Here is a 17,819-nt window from a genome sequence, read left to right as displayed (position 1 = left end):
ATGAATAGTCTTTTTATTTCTAGCTATTACTTGTTCATTTCAAACAGTTAAAAAATTTTGTGGTATCCATACAGGAACTTCGGAAACCCATCGGGTATCAAATGGCTACCAGAGTTAGTCTGTGGTCCCAGAACCACACAAGATAGTGGTAACGGTGGTGATAGCTTTAGCTATAGAAAACATAACTCTGAAAATTGAATTGTTTTCAAGACAGACATGTTTCCATTCTAAGCAGTACTATGGTCTTCCACCTCAAATTATAACTCCAGTCAGCTCGACGTGAAGACTTTGTGGTATATACGTGGCAGGCGGTATTCCTGCAAATCTCCATTGAGAAGTTCATTTAACCAGCTGGATGCTTTCACCATATAAATGAAGATGCTGTATATAGGCACTTGTGGGATTCTTTTATATTTTTGTCAATAAGAGGGTAGACAGAAACTTCAATTTTCAACATTTTTTTTTAAAGTACCCCAATTTATGTATAAAACAGGGGTTAAAACAGGGGTAATAACATACTGTTTTCCCATTAGGAATAGAATTACCTTCAAACTAATACTTTGAGATAATAGATATGAATTAACAGTATTGTAATCTTATGACACACTGGTTTGTAACATGCATAATGCTATTAAATAAAAAATAATGAAAAATTTAAAAAACTGTTTAGTTACTTATATACATTTTTATTTTAAATACAAAGGCAGATTTTAAAAGCTGTACACTGAAAGCAAAAAATACTTCATATATTCATGATCAGCTGTAATATTTGTTTAGACTGTCCACACTGAAAATGTTTACACTTATTAATAAGGAATGCCAAGTGTATCCATCAACATTTGAATTGCTTGCAGGGAATTCCTGATTTCATCCATATTATCTCTTCTCAAAACCCAAGCCGGTTCAAGTCTGTTTTAAAAATAAAAATCTGACATTAATAAAGTTCTTCTCTTAAAAAGAACTATCTTCACATTTTGTATTAACTAAAATGTGACTATTCTTGAAAACATCATTTCCCTCACAATACTCTTAAAAGACATGGGACAACATGATACCATTGCCTGTTACCAGTTTTTAGATGGTTTTCTAAAAACTGATGCAGCCTTCTTTGAAGTTTATACTTCTAGCACGACTTTTTCATGATCTGCCAAACTCCTGGTGTCTTATTTTTTTGTGAACCTACTGCTTTGCATTTTCTCAGCTTCTCTCACCATTCAGTATTGTCAACATCCATGTGGCCAAAAAGCCAAGTCATTCTTTTCCCCTTTCTCTTTCTGTTCTTCTGCAACAAATTCTTTCTCACATGATCATATACTAGACTGTCTCCAACAGAAAGTGTATCACCATTGAAATCTCAATCTGAGACTTCTACTCTCCAACTACCACTTCCCATTCACCTATGTCATTCTGCCCTAACACAGGCACTGAACCAACTCTTCCATGACACTGAGCTACAAATTCATTTAACCTCAACAGGTACCCACTGTCCATCAGAACACTGTTCTCACTTCTCTCCTTCACTAACTTAGTACATCAATGTAATACCCTCAGAAAATTCTATTAACTCTATTTCTTTCTCTTATCAAACTCATCTGGAAAATTCTATTTGAGCTCCAAATTGAATAAAAATATCGGCTTTGCTTATTCCTGTACAGAGGAACACTGCTAAGAGAACTACACAACCAGGCTGACGTTTTATTTTGTCAGCTGTAGACCAAAAGCAAGCATTTAAAATCACCTCATGTGTACCTTTTCTCCCCAGGATCACCATTTTATTGCTTTCCTCTTGTTGAATGTCTCTCCACATCCTCTAAACTGCTTCTCAGTTGTTGAACTGATAACCTCACACTTAAGACAGTGCTATCATTCAGAGGGAGCTTATGCATCTTCTCACATAAATTCCTAGTATATACATTTCCATCCTCTTATGTTTTCCTGTTAAAAACCCAAATATCTCACCATTGCTAAGTGGACAATATGTAGCTCCAATATTGTACAATAACCACAGCTTCAGCTCCTAGAATAGTTCTCAATAACTGAACATAGTGAAATTCTAATCCACAATCATACTCATCTCCTGGTCTTAAATGCTACCTATGTCCCACAACCAATGATACTCTGATTCATCATCTTTGTTCTGCTCAACCACAGACCAGGTATTCTGATGGCTTATTTGTAATTTCTTCTTATGTCATAAGTGTTCCAGGCATATCCAAAACAAAGACCAGGATTCAACACTCCTCCTCCCTCTGTTCTTTGCTCAACTCTTACTTTACTTCACCTCACTTCCTTTAGGACTCCGTTTAATTATTTCCCATCAGAGGTGATTTCCCAGTCAGCCCCCATCTGCAGGACCTCCATGTTACTCTCTATCTTAGCAGTTATCACAATCTTTATTTCTTTGTTCACTATTTTGTTTATTCGTTGCTGTTCTCTTGAGCTCCATATTGTACAACCATAGCTTCAGTTCCTGGAAGTGCTTTATACAATTTCTACTCTCTCACAGGGATAGAAGGGACTGTCTGGTTAACCAAGAAAGCAGAAACTCTTTTTGTAACATGTCTTAAACTTATTAAACCACAATTATCTCTATAGGTCTGCACTAGGGTAAATGATGGATCCAAAAGATTTAACCAGAACCTATGGATGCTACCTTATTTGTAAAAAATGTTTTTTGCAGTTATAAAGAATTTTGAGATAACATCATCCTGAATTACTCATGCTGGCCTTCAATTTAATGACAAGTATCCTTCCTTATAAGAGACACAAAGGAGGGGAAAGGAGAAGGCCATATGAAATGCAGGCAGAGAAAGGAGTTACAGAAGCATGAGACAAGGCCACTTAAGAGAAAACAGAAGTTGAGAGAATCAAGGAAGGACTGTAACCTGAAGCCTCTGAAGGGAGTGTGGCCCTGACAATCAACACTTGATTTTGAACTTCTGGCCTCCAGAACTGTGAGGAAATAAATTTCTGTGCTTAAAGTCACCAAGTTTTCGGTAATTTGTTATGGAAGCCCACAATACTAATGCAAGGTCTCACAAAGAACTTCTCTAGAAGGAAAAATAAACCAATGTGATTGTTGAGTAACTACCAAACTCCCAAAACTACAGTAGTTACTTCATTAGCTACTGAGATTGCCTCCTTTAGGTTTACTGAACATTCCACTCTAGTTTATATGCTATTTTTCCATTGTTAAGAACATTATCTTGTCTGATCATGATGTCTCACACATGACCCCAGGTACTGAGGAGGCAGAGTTCAAGAGGATCTCTATTTAAGACCAGCCTAAAGATCCCATCTCAACCAAAGTAAGTTGAGTGTGGCCTGTTATCCCAGGTATGTGACAAGAAAGATAGGACAAAAATGTGAGAAAAATGACATAAAGTAAACAGGGCTGGGGGTGTGGCTCAGGTGGTAGCATGCACAGAGCAACAAAACAAAAAAGAACACTTGCTAAGTATTAATAATTATTTATCAAGCAAACCAATGTTGACACAAAATTATTGAGTACCCTTAACTGCTTACCTGGAAACTATCCTGGTTCTTATAGGTGTTTCTGGAAGAAAGGGAATCCCTACAGAAGAAGTCTTTTTTTGTTTCCAGACTATTCTTTCAATATTCATTTTATGTTTACGAGCTGTGAGTTTGTAGAGACTATAAATACAGTCAACAACTTTGGATCTACTTCGTACATCCTAATAATGAAAATGTACATTTATTATAAATCAGTAAGAATTAAATTTCTCTCTCTCTCCTACAATGGCAAAATCAATCATCATCAACATGATGTAGTAAGCTTCTGAGTTTTCAACAATCAAGAGCAAGAGCAAGAAAAAATTCTGAATCAATGTGCACTTCAATTACAAAGAAGACAGATATTCAAATGCTGTAACTAAACTCCACGCTGAATTAGAGCAAGCAATGTTATAGCTGATATACTTATATCCAGTGACTAAGGCTTGTGAATCTTACCTCTTCAAAGTTTCCAGTCATCCACTTAACCTCTCCTCAACACAACCCTAGATGAGGTACAATCTCTTGCTTGAGCCTCTGCATATCTACCCTTCCTCCTTTCCTAATGAACTCCCTACTTCACACCATATTCATTTATGACAGGAAAAAGGCCAGAGTCTAGTCACAGGCTAAAGCTCCCCTACATTCATTATCCTAACTAGAGAGAGTAACTCAGGACTCACCATAGAAAATCTTGAAATACATTTTTGCTTAAAACAGGAAGATAGAGAATTATACATATTTGGCCTTTTTGATGTTTTTGTATTTTACAGTGCTGAGGATCAAGTAAGTCCAGGGCTTTGCCCATGTTAGGCTAGTGCTCTACAACTGAGCCACACACCTAGCCTGGGACTTCAGTTTCTTTTTTGACATGACTGGGGTTTGAACTCCAGTCTTTGGGCTTTGCAAAGCAGGTGCTCTACAGCTTAAGCCATACCTCCAGCCAGTTTTGCTCTATTTTGGAGATGGGGTCTTATGAACTATTTGCCTGGGGTGTTATAGAACCACCTTCCTCCTGATCTCAGCTTCTCAAGTCACTAGGATTACAGGCGAAAGTCACCAGAACACCCAGCTTAGTTTCTTGAGTATCAAAATGAAACAACTCATACACATACCATATTTATATACATATATAAAGATATACATATATGCATTTGCATATCCTGAAATTTTATTTTGCATATATAAACCCTCTTTTAGTCTAACTACTAAAGGAAAAGTACAAGATGCATAGACATAATAACCTCCAAGAAAGGTAACTGATTAATACTTACAGAGGCTTGATTTGTTGTCTTTAATAAAATAGCCAACAAGCAACAAGTTTTTGTGAAAATGCTCCCACTCTTGTCTGCAACTTTATCCCCAGGCTTTTCTCGGTACATCTGCAAAAGCTCCAACAGTGTGTCTATACAATTCTCTACACTATAAACAGCAGAAGTCGTTTTCTCATACTTGAAAAGAACAGAATAAAATGTGAAGTTATAATAAGCAGTGCAAACAGAAAGTTTAGAGCCAAGGTTTTGAGCCTCTGCAACAGGTGGAAAGGACTTTGTGAAATGACTTTTGCTACTATTGCTGGATCTACCTTGCATGCATATTTGCATCTGAATCTGTTTTCTTTACCACCTACTACTACAGTTCACAACAAAAATAAATCAAATCAGCCTACAATAACCTGCAGATCTTGGATTCAAATCCAGATGATGTGCAGAGTTTGTGTTCCTAACGACCATTTCTCAATATAAAGACATCAAGTAAAGTGTTCTAAGTTGTGGCTTCAGGGTGGGGAGGGGAACTCTTAAAACCTTTAATTGCATGCAACTTCTGCAAGTATTATTGTTCCTTTTCTATAAAATAGAATAGGAACTACTTTAGAGGATTATTATAAGGATTAAATTAAGTAAGACCTGAAAATACTAGCAAGTAGTAAGTACTTAATACATGTCAGTAATTGCTAGTAACATAAGGGCTGGAGGAGTGGCTCAAGTGGTAAGAATGCCCCGTGTTGCAAGAATGAGGCTCTCAGTTCAACTCCAGTGCTGCCAAAAAAATAAAGACAGAACAAATAAAATCATAAAAAATTAGCACTTGTAAATAGTTATGTTAATAGAATAATACAGCTTAGCCTGTAGTGATGAGTAGGGTCACATTTCTTCATCAGTGAATATTTTGTTATTAAACTAGAATACTACCTTAGCTACATGAAGCAAGACTTGAACAGCATATCTGATGACTTCCATACAAGGAACACTACGATTACAACTTCGGATTAAAACAAATATTTTAGAAATTGCTCCACTCTCAGCCATGTTCTCACAACAAACAGGAGACAATCTAGTAACTACCTCTGAAAGGGGAAAAAGAAAAAAAAAAAAAAAAAACACGTAAATTCACAACAGAATGAAGTGTTAGATAATACTTTACTTTCAACATTCTTTAAAGGTTCCAAGTAAAAATGTATTCTTAATTGTAAATAAGTTACTGCTACAGCAAACCGACCCAGGTGCTTCAAAGCCTCCAGAATGGCAGAAAGGTGCTTTGAGGTAAAGAGGTAATGAAGGGCCAGTGCAGTTCTTTTGTACAGCTTGTTTTCTTCTTGAATCTCCCTATTCACAGCTTGAAGACTTAGTCGGATGACTTTAATTTTTTTACAGTCATTTTTCTTCCTCCAAGCATAGCCTCTCCATAATGCCTTAGGAAATAAGAGTAATTTTAGAATTAGTCAGTAATGTTTTGAACTTACATCTACAACTATTTCCACAATGTAAATATTTTCAGTACATTTATGTGATACAATTGAATACGTCTGGACTAAAACATCAGCTCAGTTCTAATACTATAATAAAACTACATAATTTTCACTTACCTGAATTTTAGTGATTCTACTAGTAAGTTTTTCCTGTCTCTTGCAAAGGAGAAACTGGCGTACTGCTTTCTGTATTACTGATGCAGCCTTGTTTTGCTGGTTCAGACATTCTTGAACCTCGTGCTCAATTTTAATGATGCTACGATATTTCTCAATAAACCTTTTTTGTTGTAATCTTGCTCGAAACCATCTCTGTTTAAAACATATAAGGCATTTTAAAAACTTTTACTTCAGGTTTTAAAAATAAATGAACATATGTACACTTGCATACAAAAATGAAAGAGAATATTGAAATAACTTTTAATCCTGCCCACTGACAACATTTTTCTGCTCCATTTGGTTTAAAGCCTTCCAGTTGATGTGAGAAGTATGTGTGCACCGGTATGCGTAGGTGTGCATTTCACTCAGCACAACACTGTCATTATTTTATAACTTATATAAGTTCTATCACACTGTACATCATTTTGCAATTTTCTCCCAATACTTAATTTATTATTATTATTTTGACAGTACTGGGGCTTGAACTCGGCTTTGGGAATGCTAAGACAGGTACTCTAGTGCTTAAGTCATACACCAAGCCCTTTTTTGCATTAGTTTTTTTTTTCAGGTAGGGTTTTGCTTTGGGCCTGGGGCAGGCTTCAGACCACAGTCCTCCTATCTATGCCTCCCAAGTGGCTAGGATTACAAACACATGTGCCACCAGACTTCACCAAGTATTTTATAGTAAACATATGCTAATGTATACAAATAGAATTTTTCTGTAAGATACACAACAACTACAAATTATATTTTAAACAAAAGACATCCAATAGACAAACTGGCAAAGAACACAAAAAAACTTAAGTACACAATACACAGGTAGAATTTAAATCACTAAAAAAATATGAAAAAAAAATAGAATTGCTAATAATCAAGTAAATCCAAAACAAAAATGAGACACTGCTCCCACTCCTTACAGTGGCAGAACTCAGAACATCTTTTGAGGCCACCTTTGGCAAAGATAAGAGAAACTATGCCCCCAGTCTCTATGCACAGGAGTGTGAATGAGCAGAATTACAGCATGGAATAACTGACAACTTTATTTCTGTGCTGTAAAATATCAACCAATTTTTAACTCTCAAATCATATATGCTGACAGTCTAAACACTACATGACTTTATAGAGAAGTGTTTGAAAATTACTATTTATTAAAGATTTTAACAGAAAAATTTGATCTTATAGTTTTCCTGCAGAGGAAAAGCTAACCTGAATACAGATGACCCAGTTAACATGCTTCTTGGCACGGTTCAGCACCATGTGAAGTCTGTACGTTCTTTGAATCCTAAGAGCAGACAGGTGATGATATGCAGCTGCTGTGAAGCGGAGCAGTCGAGTTCTGTCTTTCTGTTCTAAAACCTAAGCAGGGATAGAGAGAGAAAAAAAGAGTACTGTATTAGTAATCGTGTATCTGGTTCCCAGGATAATCATCATTGTTTATTTTTGTATTAACAATAACATCAAATTAAATAAACAAAAATGAATATGTAATTCATGTAGTTAACAACTACAATTACTTCCACTTCAACTCAAAGTAATTACAATAATTTATTATACAATAATAATGGTGTTTCTAGTAGTGTTAGCTCATAACTCAGAGTATGGGAGCAAAATTATACTTTGGGCACTGTATACTAAAGAAAAATAGCATTTGCTTACCTGGATTACCAAGTAACAGCTAGTTAAGACTGCTAGAAAGTACTTATAATGAAAGAGGCATACATACTAAACTCAAGAGGTTAGAGTATTCCAAGCAGAACTGTTAGAGATGGTATTAAATTACACAAAACCATGAGTTAATTTCCCCAGTATTAGATAGTGTACCCCAAGTACTGTACAAGACTCTTGTAGTGCACACTTTCAACAAAAGACTTCTCCTCTTTTAACTTCAAATCTGATTATTTTGTCTGTGCCAGAACTTTACAATGGTAGAAGCCCAAATGTCATGAACCTCCTTGAGAGAATTCCCTCTTGCTAAAGATGTGGATGATGTCACAGGAATGGTAGCTGCAACCCCTCCAGGAGTTGTCTGAGGGTACCATAAAGCTGCTCGTGTACATGAATGTTCTTCATGTGTGGAGCCTTTCTTTGTCTCCTTTCCCTTATTTTGCTAAGAGTTACTACATAAGAGAAGTCGTACTTTGCATCTTTGCTACTGACCATCTGTGTGAAATACTAGTGCCAAAGAACAAAAATCTATGACAAAAATATTGTTATGTGGCTCTACAACAGCTGAATGAATTCAAGTTAACAACTGTATTAGTTCTGAAAGTATCCTCCCAAACCCGAAATTTCTTAATACGATTTAATATCAAATACTTTCATTTCATATGACAGATAGTCTACTCAAAAATATTACTATTTTCCTTACTAACCAGCCACACACAAGTGTCTGTAGAGTAACTGTCGACTTTTAAAATTCACCATATTTTGTCCTATCACACTTGCTAGCCTTCCTGGCTCGTATATATCTTTGTATGATCAAAGCAGCATATTTCTGCTGAAGAAAGAGCTGCCTTTCTTTATAATGTGGTTGGATCAAACAGGCAGCTTGATGTCTCGGTAAGGAAAATTTTGCAAGTAACATTAATAGATAAAAATAAATTTTTCAGCCAAATAGAGGTTCTTGAATTTCTCAATGTAAAATGAGTAGGTATAATTATTATATTCTTTACATTTGTAGTTTGAGAGTGTTTCATTTCATAGATACAGGATATGGCAATATTTGTAAGCCTTCACAGGTTGATAGCCAAAAATGAAGGTACAAGCCAGGATCAACAGGCATCTGGTACTCTTTCCCTCTCATCCTCTTGATTCTGTACAGTGTGTGGAAGAAAAGATCTAACACTTAATAAAGATGAGAGCTACAATATAAAAGGAGAGTGGTCATTTTAAATAACTTAAGAACCACGGAGAATACCCACATCCTCACACCCTGATTTTTAAACCCACAGAAAGATTATGAGTTAAAATGATTTTAATTCACTTAAACTGAGTTTGTTTTATAAACTTCCATCTATTAGCAGAAGGATCTTGGGAGGTCATTTTACCTGTCCTTAAATGAGGATGACAGTACTACTTCATAAGGTTGTTACTCAATGTGTGGCACAAACTAAGAGTCAGGAGTAAGACTAATAATAATCGTCATGGTTATGCAGCAATGGTGAACAATGACATTTATAAAAAAACCTCAATTTTAGTTTATTTAATAAAAGATCATAGATATTACAGCAACTGTAAAATTTGATGTCAAATATTTTAAACAGATCAGCAAACATGGTTTAAAGAGCATGTTATTAAGCATCTGACTTATATGAAACAAGTTACAACTTACTATGACTTTCTCCTAATAGGTTGCTTACCTTCACTGAACTCACTTGAAACTGGGCTTTGAGAATATTTTATTAATTCAGTTATATACACAAAAATTCTAGTGTTTTTTAATAGGTGAATATAATTGTTAAATGACTGCAATAGATGTGTGTAAAACAAATGTGGTTAGGTTGTAAAAACACAATCTTTTTGCTTTCTGTTTCAAAAAGTGGGTTTATGTAAGTGATTTTTATTCACACTTACTTGTATCATGAAGACATGCTCTCGAGCTATTCTTGCAGAAAGTATAGCTCTCCATTGTCTCTGAATGATAATTGCTGATGTTCTCAGCTTCAAAAACCTAAAAGGTAGTTATTGAAAAGCAATTTTAAATTACTTTAATATGTTCAATAAATATTTCTTGCCCCCCTTTAAATAGGAGAAAGAAAATAGAAGGCAATGACATTATAAAAGTAAAAAAGTACAATTCATACTTAAGTTCTAGCAGTCAGAATTTTATACACACACAGACACAATAAAAAATTTAATTGATATTATTCCATTGAGTAAGAAATAAGTTCTACAAATCTAGTATGGCAAATGATTTTCAACAAGATCAAAGGAAGATGTGATTATTTGGATCCAGACAAAAGCCTAGATAAAGGAGGCTATGGTTGAAATAATGGTAAAGAATGAAGTTTGGGTCCCTGAGAAGACAAGCAGTGGTTAAGAACAGAGCTTGGGAGATATGAGTAGCATCAAATGAGAAAGGGACATTTATCTGAAAAAAAGACAGGCTCTTTGATGTGTTCCGAGTATTACAGGTAGAGCAAAAAGAGCAGCTGTCTTACCACTTATATTTCTTAGAAAATAAGGTACAATATCATAGAGAAAAAACTCACCATTTTGGTACAGGAAAATAAGATAGTGGTCCTTAATATTAGCTGACAGTACTAAGTGTGTCTATACATTAAGCCTCCAAAAAGGATTTCTCATCGATTCTGGGATATAAAGAAAAAATCTTACACTAGGAAATTAAGAAAAGCATGTGCAATGATTTCTAAATACGTAACAGAAATGAACTATGAACAGGGAAACAGAATTCACTTAGGAAAGTTGGTAATTAGAATCTTCACTGCAAAGAATAAAGTATATGGAGAACACTGGGAGTGGAGGTACCTTCCTACAAACCTCTCAGGAGAAACAAGAGGATCATAAGTTCAAGGCCAGCCTGGGCTACAAAGCACAACTGTCTCTCAAAAAAGCCAAGGGCTGGGGATATAACTCAGTGGCAGAGCACTTGACTAGCAAGTGCAAAGCCTGGGCTCCATCCTTAGCGCTACCAGAGAAGAGTGTGGAAAGTGACACATGTAAAAAGAGTACAAAAGCAAACTTTGCTAGAAACAAAGTCAACAAAGAAAAATGAACCAAGGCACTTGTTAGTGCATTAGGAAATCAAGACTTAACTCAATCATTTTACTCACTTTCCACTCTCTGTCTTTACCTTCATCCCTATAAACTTGAGTTAATCAAGTATAATCTTTTTTTACTAAATTATACTATCAAGGTTATGTTGTATTTCAAAAACATAAGAAAGCCCAAGGGATGGTATATATATATATAATCTCTCTCTCTACCACAGAGTTACCATACATTACCATGTCCTCTCCAGTTTGGCATAGAAGCAACGTTGAATAACTTTAACAGCCTTTAACACAGCTAGATATTCTTTACGTGCTCTCCAACACCTATACCAGGCTTGAATCGTGCAGGCAGCTTTTACTTCACATAAATATTTCTTAGTTTTGTAGCTTTTCCATACAGCCTATTAAAAACACAAATATAACAAGCATGTAATGATTGTCTATTTTTTTATAAACTGGAAAAATCAGTATTAAAGACAGTCATATACTGACTATTATACTCTGACAAATGGTGAGCTCTTACAACAATGGTGCATGCTACAATGAACACCTACTATGTGCTTTACCGCACACACATACCCTCTGTAGCTGGCTTCCAGCAGTCTAACCTAATCTTAACCAAGAAATTAAAGTGGTAAGGAAGATCTGTAAAATGTGTGGAAAAACCAGATGTGTATGCATTGTCTGCATCACCTCAATCCATTTGGAAGAACAGAAAGAAATGAACACATGGACCTATTCTACTTCCTGGGGAGAAAGGGGACCAGTTCCCACTCCATACACATTCTGGGTCTTGTGCTTAGCCTACAGTAGAACCCTGACAAGAGTTTGTCATATTTTCCAGTGTTGCCAACCTTGAGGCTGACTGAAAGTTTAGGTGACAGCCACAGCTTACTTAACTGAGCACCAACAACTATTGATCTTTACAATAAGAGAAGCAGGTAATATTATCTCGAATTTACTGGTGAGGAAATCAAGGCACAGAGAAATGAAATAACTTGGTGATATCACACAGATTAGTAAGTGGCAGGGTTATATTAGTTAATATTTATAAATATCTTATGAAACAGTTATTAAGAGCTCTATTATTAGTCCAAATTACTATTGAGATGTCCTCAATTCAGAATGAGGAGTGTATCATATATGGCTTTTATTTAAACATCATTCAGTAGTGCACAGTGTACTCCCAAGCCTTGTGGCTCATCAGAACCACCTGTGGAGCACTGAAAGCTCTAATGCTGAGTTGTTCCCCACACCAACTAAATCAGGATGGCTAAGGTGGGAGCCAAGTATTAGCATTTTTAAAGATTCCAGATGACTCCAATATACACTAATGTTTGATACTACTGGTTTGGCTACAGACTACTTGTGTGAAATATAGTTTAATAATTTAATTCCAAGAGAAAGAAAGAGCTGATTTTTCATAAGATTGTTACGTTGGCCTTTCTGTCATTTCAGCTGGATATCTAGTTCTGATGGACGCTCTTAGTTTTCTTCCTTTCCTGTTAATAACACGTGTTAGCTTCTCTTCTTGATGTCCTTGATTTATTTATGTTCTTCAGACTCATGTCCCAGGCCTTCTTCCTCTCATTCAAAATTCCTAGGTGATGCCACTACTTCCACAACTGCAATTAACGTGTGCTAACATACAAAACCAACTCTACAACCCTCACTACACTTTCAGACAAACAGGGCCAAACTCCTCGCTTACTAGACATCCTACTTCAGACTTCATGTACTCTCAACTCAAAACCTGCTCTTGCCTCTGTTCCCTGTCAGTGAATGGTGCCACCTGCTTCCTGTAGACAAACAAAGTATTATGCCACTTTTTATCATAGTCCCCACTTTGAGTTTTAATAGTTATAATTCTCTAGCAGTCAATGCAGATTAGTTAACAATGATTACCTCTTTTCTTTAGATGTTTCTCAGTTTCTAAATTTCAAGCCTCTAAAGGCAGTTTGAACACAGCTCATATAGATTTCTGAACTGCTAAATTTTTTTTCTCTTTTACTCTGACATGTGACCTCTGGGCAGAATGAATGAATGAAATGATGTGGCGGCCAGGTGCATATACTGGACAGATCTTCTTACCTTAAAGCCTCTGTCAGAAGACTCTATTGAAGTGAATGTTTGAGTACGTGTGGCAATCAACACTCTGTACCTTCTCTGAACAGAAATCACTGCTGCTCTCAGGTGGAGATAATGCCTTCTTGTCTTAAAGGCTTTAAAATGCTTTTGAATAATAACTGCAGCCTCCTGTTGTTCCTCAATTTGTTTCCTTATGGTTACATCCTGAAAACTTGCCTGAGCACAAGTTAGCTCTTTCTTACATGCACTGAGTTGAAGCGCTTTCTGTCTTTTTTTATTTGCTCTGTATTTCTCTTGTATGACTTTTGTAGCCCACAGAAGCTTCTGGAAGAAATAATACTGCCTATACATTCTATATGTGCTTTGTATTACAGCAGCAGCTCTGTGTTTCTCCCTTAGCGCCTGTCTGGCTTTCATTCCTTTATAAGAAGCTTGAATGACCACAGCGGAAAGCCACTGTCCGGTGAAATGCTCTCTTTGCAATTTTGCAGCTCTGTATGCTCGATAATGCTGCTGAATTAGAATTGAGGCACGCTTCCAAATGTGAAACGTAATGTACGTTCTGTGCATTCTAAAAGTCGCCTGAATGAGAACAGCAGCCCTGTGCATTTCTCGTAACTTCCTCTTTACCATCAGTCGCCGGTAAGAGGACTGGATTGTAATGGCTGCCTTTCGCAACTGCAAGAATTGGTGCAATTTATGCTTTGCATATACGGCGGCTCGATACTTCCTCTGAACAAAAATGGCAGATTTTTTGAGAGAAATGAACCTCCTCCTCATCACTAAAGATCTAAATCTGCTCTGAATAAGGGTTGCAGAGGAATGCATTTTCTTCAAATGCCTTCTAGTTTTCATAGCCCTAAAGGCAGCCTGGAGGATCACAGCAGAACATCTTTGTCTGATGAAATGCAGTCTCTGCAGTTTCGCAGCTCTGTTTGCTTGGTATCGCTTTTGGATCACAAGACAGGTCTGTTTCAAAGCCTGGTATCTCACACGTGCTCTGTGCATTCTGAAAATAGCCTGGATCAAAGTAGCAGCCCTGTGCATCTCTTGCATCTTTTTCCTCACCCTCCATCCTCGGAATGATGACTGGATCTTAATAACTGCCTTATGTAACTGAAAAAATTGTTGTAAGTGACGTTTTGCAAGATGTACACGATATCTTCTCTGAATCCAAATAACAGTGTTTTTAAAAGAGAGGAATTTTCTTCTCATCGTTAGAGTTCTAAATCTCCTCTGAATAAGAGTGGCAGCTAAATGCATAGTTTTTAAATGTCTCCTAGCTTTCATCCCCCTAAAAGCAGCCTGAATGCTTACTGCAGAATGCCTCAACCTGTTGTACCTCTGAAATTGTATGTTTCTTTCCTTCACTGCTCGGTATCTCTGCTGTACTGCTTTGGTTGCCTTCTTTAACTTGTTAAAATATGTTTGCTGTCTGTGTCTTCTGAAGTATGACTGAATGAGAGTGGCTGCAATCTGTCTCTTTCTTAGAGCCTGTCTAACTCTTGCTCCTCTAAAACTTGCCTGAAGAGTATTAATAGCCTTTAAAGCTGTCAGGTACTTTTCACGATGAATTTTGCCTTGATGATATGCTCTGTATCTTGCTTGAATTACAACAGCTGCTCTTCTCATTGCATGGTATCTTACTCTCAACTGATACATTTTAAACGTGGCTTTAATAAGAGTAGCTGACTTGTGCTTATGTCGTATATGCCTTCTTACCCTAATACCTCTATAAACAGCTTGGATTTTAATCGCTGTTTTCTTTAAATTGAGATATTCCTTATGCTGACGGTTTGCAATTTTAGTATTTCGATACCATCTCTGAATTACAATGGCTGACCTTCTATAGGTTGTGTATTTCTGTTGGGTTTTGTAGGCTCTGTATTTAGACTGTATAGTGACTACAGCTCTGTTGTAAGTCTTTATTCTTTTTCTTACTTTCATACCACGGTAAGCTGACTGCAAAACTATGGCTGCTTTTGTTTTCAAATATAAACAGTGTTGTTCTTTTCCAATATGGTAAGCCCTATAATACATTTGAATCAGAAAAGCGGCTTTTTTCATGGTTTTCCACTTCCTTCGTTGAAGATGCATTCTATAGTATGACTGAATGATGACAGCACTTTTGTGCTGCCTTTCAATCTGTCTCCTCAGCGTTCTTCCTCTCCATGTACACTGAATCACCAAAGCTGCATGGCGGAGCTCAAGGTATGCCATTTGTTGCTTCTTTCCTGCACCCCAGGCTCTTAGATGCCGCTGGATGACTAATGCTGCTGTTTTTAACAACCTGAACTGTTTTCGGGCCTTGGCCACTCTAAAAGCAGACTGAATCTTCATTGCAGCTTCATGTTCCCTCCTGAGCTGCTTCCGGACTTTCCAGCCACGATAGGCGGACTGGAGAGAAATCACAGCAATCCTGGTCTTTAAAAACTGTGTTCTTACATCACAAACAGTCTTGTGTGCCCTGTACCATCTCTGAATCTTGACAGCAGACTGAAGCATAGATAGATATTTCACCCTATTTCTGTAGCCTCTAAAAGCAGTTTGAATTTTAAGAGCTGCAACAGACTGATGCTTGATTAGCTGGCGTACTTTATAACCTCTGTAAGCTGCTTGGAAACAAGTAGCTGCTCTTTTGACTCGCAAGAAATTCTTCCTCTGATTGACTTGTGCTTTGTATGCACGATAGTAATTCTGAATGTCAAGGATTGCTTTGTAAGTTTTCAGGTACTGCTGCCTCATCTTTTTCATTCTGAAGTAAGACTGCAGTGAAACAGCAGCTTTCCTTTGCACTCTCATCTGCTTTCGGACCAGGTACCCTCTAACTAGAGCTTGCAGTTTGATACAAGATTCACACATATGTATGTATTCCTCTCTCCTTTGTGCAGACATCTTTTGGGAACGATACCACCTCTGGATATACAGTGCAGCTGCTCTTAGACCTAAGTATTCTTTACGTGTTTGTTTCATCTTGACAATTGACTGCAACTTTATTGTAGCATTTTTCAAGGTCAGAAATTTCTTTTTGGAAATGTAAGTACGGTAATATGATTGGATCTTTATAATAGATTTGAGGATGTGAACACACGTTTTCCTGGCTTGCATCCCTCTATATGCAGACTGTAGGACAATGACAGCAGATCTTGTTTTCTGATAAGATGCTTGAGCTTTCCTGGCTGAAATGTAAGCTCGGAAATGAGTCTGAATTACAAGGGCTGCTTTCTTCATCTTCTTATATTTCTGCAACTGCTGATGTTTTCTTACATGTGCCTGCAATTTGACAACAATCTTCCTTAGGTTTAAAAATTGCAGTTTGTCCTGTCTCATTCTCCAATATGACTGCAAAACACAGGCAGCTCTAGTTCGTCGGTGTAAATTATTAGCTTTCATTTTCCTGAAAGCAGCCTGTATGCAAATGGCTGCAGCTCGTTTCTGCAAATAGCTGGTGCGTTCAGTCTTTCCCTTCAGGTATGCTCTGAAGTATTTCTGGATGGTCAGTACAGATTCTTTTTTCCTTTTATATAACTTTTGGGCTTGAAACCACCGAAATCTTCTTTGAATGATAACAACACAAGACCTGATATAAACGTACTTTCGTAATTCCTTGTTCATTCTGTACCATGACTGTATAACAACAGCTGACTTTTCTTTTGTTCGTTTCCTGATATGCCATTTTCTAAAAGCTCTCTGCAAGATTATTGCAGCTTTTGTTTGTAATTGCATTTTATGCCGCTTCCATCTTCTGAATGTAGCCTGGATTATAAGGGATGATGATTTCAGCATTTTATATCTTTGCTGGTCTTGTTTTCTTCTTAAGCAAGCACGCCAATGCTGCTGAACTGTAACTGTGGCCCAAAGATACCGTTTATAAGATGCAACAGCAATTATCATTCTTATCCTGGATTGTAGGATGATTGCATAATATTTCAGTCTCAGAAACCTTTTTCTGCTGGAATATCTTCTCCAGTACCCCTAAGAAAGGTAAGATAGGATACAAAGTAAAATAGATATAGTTTTTTAAACTTAACCCTTTTGAAAATACTAATTTTCTTACATTTTGCTTAAAAATGAACACATTAAACTTTAAAATCAATATATTTTTTGCTAGATACATCTCTGTGGTTTGAGGTTTGTTTTTACATTGATCATCTCTAGCCAACTCAGAAATCCACCTTGGTCCTCATTATATTTACACTACATTTGTATCATAGTCATTAAAAAAAGCAACATATAAGAAAACTACTGAAATCTTTTTGGCTATTTCTTGACTCTAATTTCCTATGACTATCTAGATCTTGTATGTTCCCTTTATTTCATGGGTGCTACACTATCTTACACTGATTGGTAAATGGCATCCTGTATTTTCACATTACAGATTTGGTAATATGAATATAGTTGGCCCTCTATGCATAGGCTCCTCATTTAACAGTCCAAACAACCTTAGGTGGAAAGTGCTCCCCTAAAAAAGAAAATGTGTCTGTACAGAACTCGTATAGATTTTTTCTTGTCATTTTTCCTGAACAATAAAGCATAACGACTATTTACACAGAACCATTTACACAATGCATTACATTGTA

The 17,819-nt window shown here is 36.6% G+C and overlaps 1 protein-coding gene across 3 annotated transcripts in view; it reads right to left on the bottom strand.

Moving 5' to 3' along the window:
* Aspm (assembly factor for spindle microtubules) overlaps window positions 1-17,819 on the bottom strand; it is a 47,423-nt gene continuing 29,604 nt past the window's right edge. For all 3 annotated transcript variants that reach the window (XM_074048724.1, XM_074048726.1, XM_074048725.1), the window contains 10 exons: window positions 13,243-17,214; window positions 11,386-11,552; window positions 9,992-10,088; window positions 7,625-7,774; window positions 6,380-6,571; window positions 6,013-6,205; window positions 5,706-5,860; window positions 4,788-4,964; window positions 3,526-3,695; window positions 1-909 (listed from right to left, as the gene is read on the bottom strand). In XM_074048724.1, coding sequence (XP_073904825.1) covers window positions 807-909; window positions 3,526-3,695; window positions 4,788-4,964; window positions 5,706-5,860; window positions 6,013-6,205; window positions 6,380-6,571; window positions 7,625-7,774; window positions 9,992-10,088; window positions 11,386-11,552; window positions 13,243-17,214 — 5,376 coding nt within the window. In that variant the 3' untranslated portion in view covers window positions 1-806. The remainder of the gene's footprint in view (window positions 910-3,525; window positions 3,696-4,787; window positions 4,965-5,705; window positions 5,861-6,012; window positions 6,206-6,379; window positions 6,572-7,624; window positions 7,775-9,991; window positions 10,089-11,385; window positions 11,553-13,242; window positions 17,215-17,819) is intronic.

The sequence above is a fragment of the Castor canadensis genome, chromosome 11 (assembly GCF_047511655.1).
Source record: "Castor canadensis chromosome 11, mCasCan1.hap1v2, whole genome shotgun sequence".
NCBI lineage: Eukaryota > Metazoa > Chordata > Mammalia > Rodentia > Castoridae > Castor > Castor canadensis.
The sequence above is the reverse complement of the archived record's forward strand: the minus strand, read 5'-3'. Positions and strand labels throughout refer to the sequence as shown.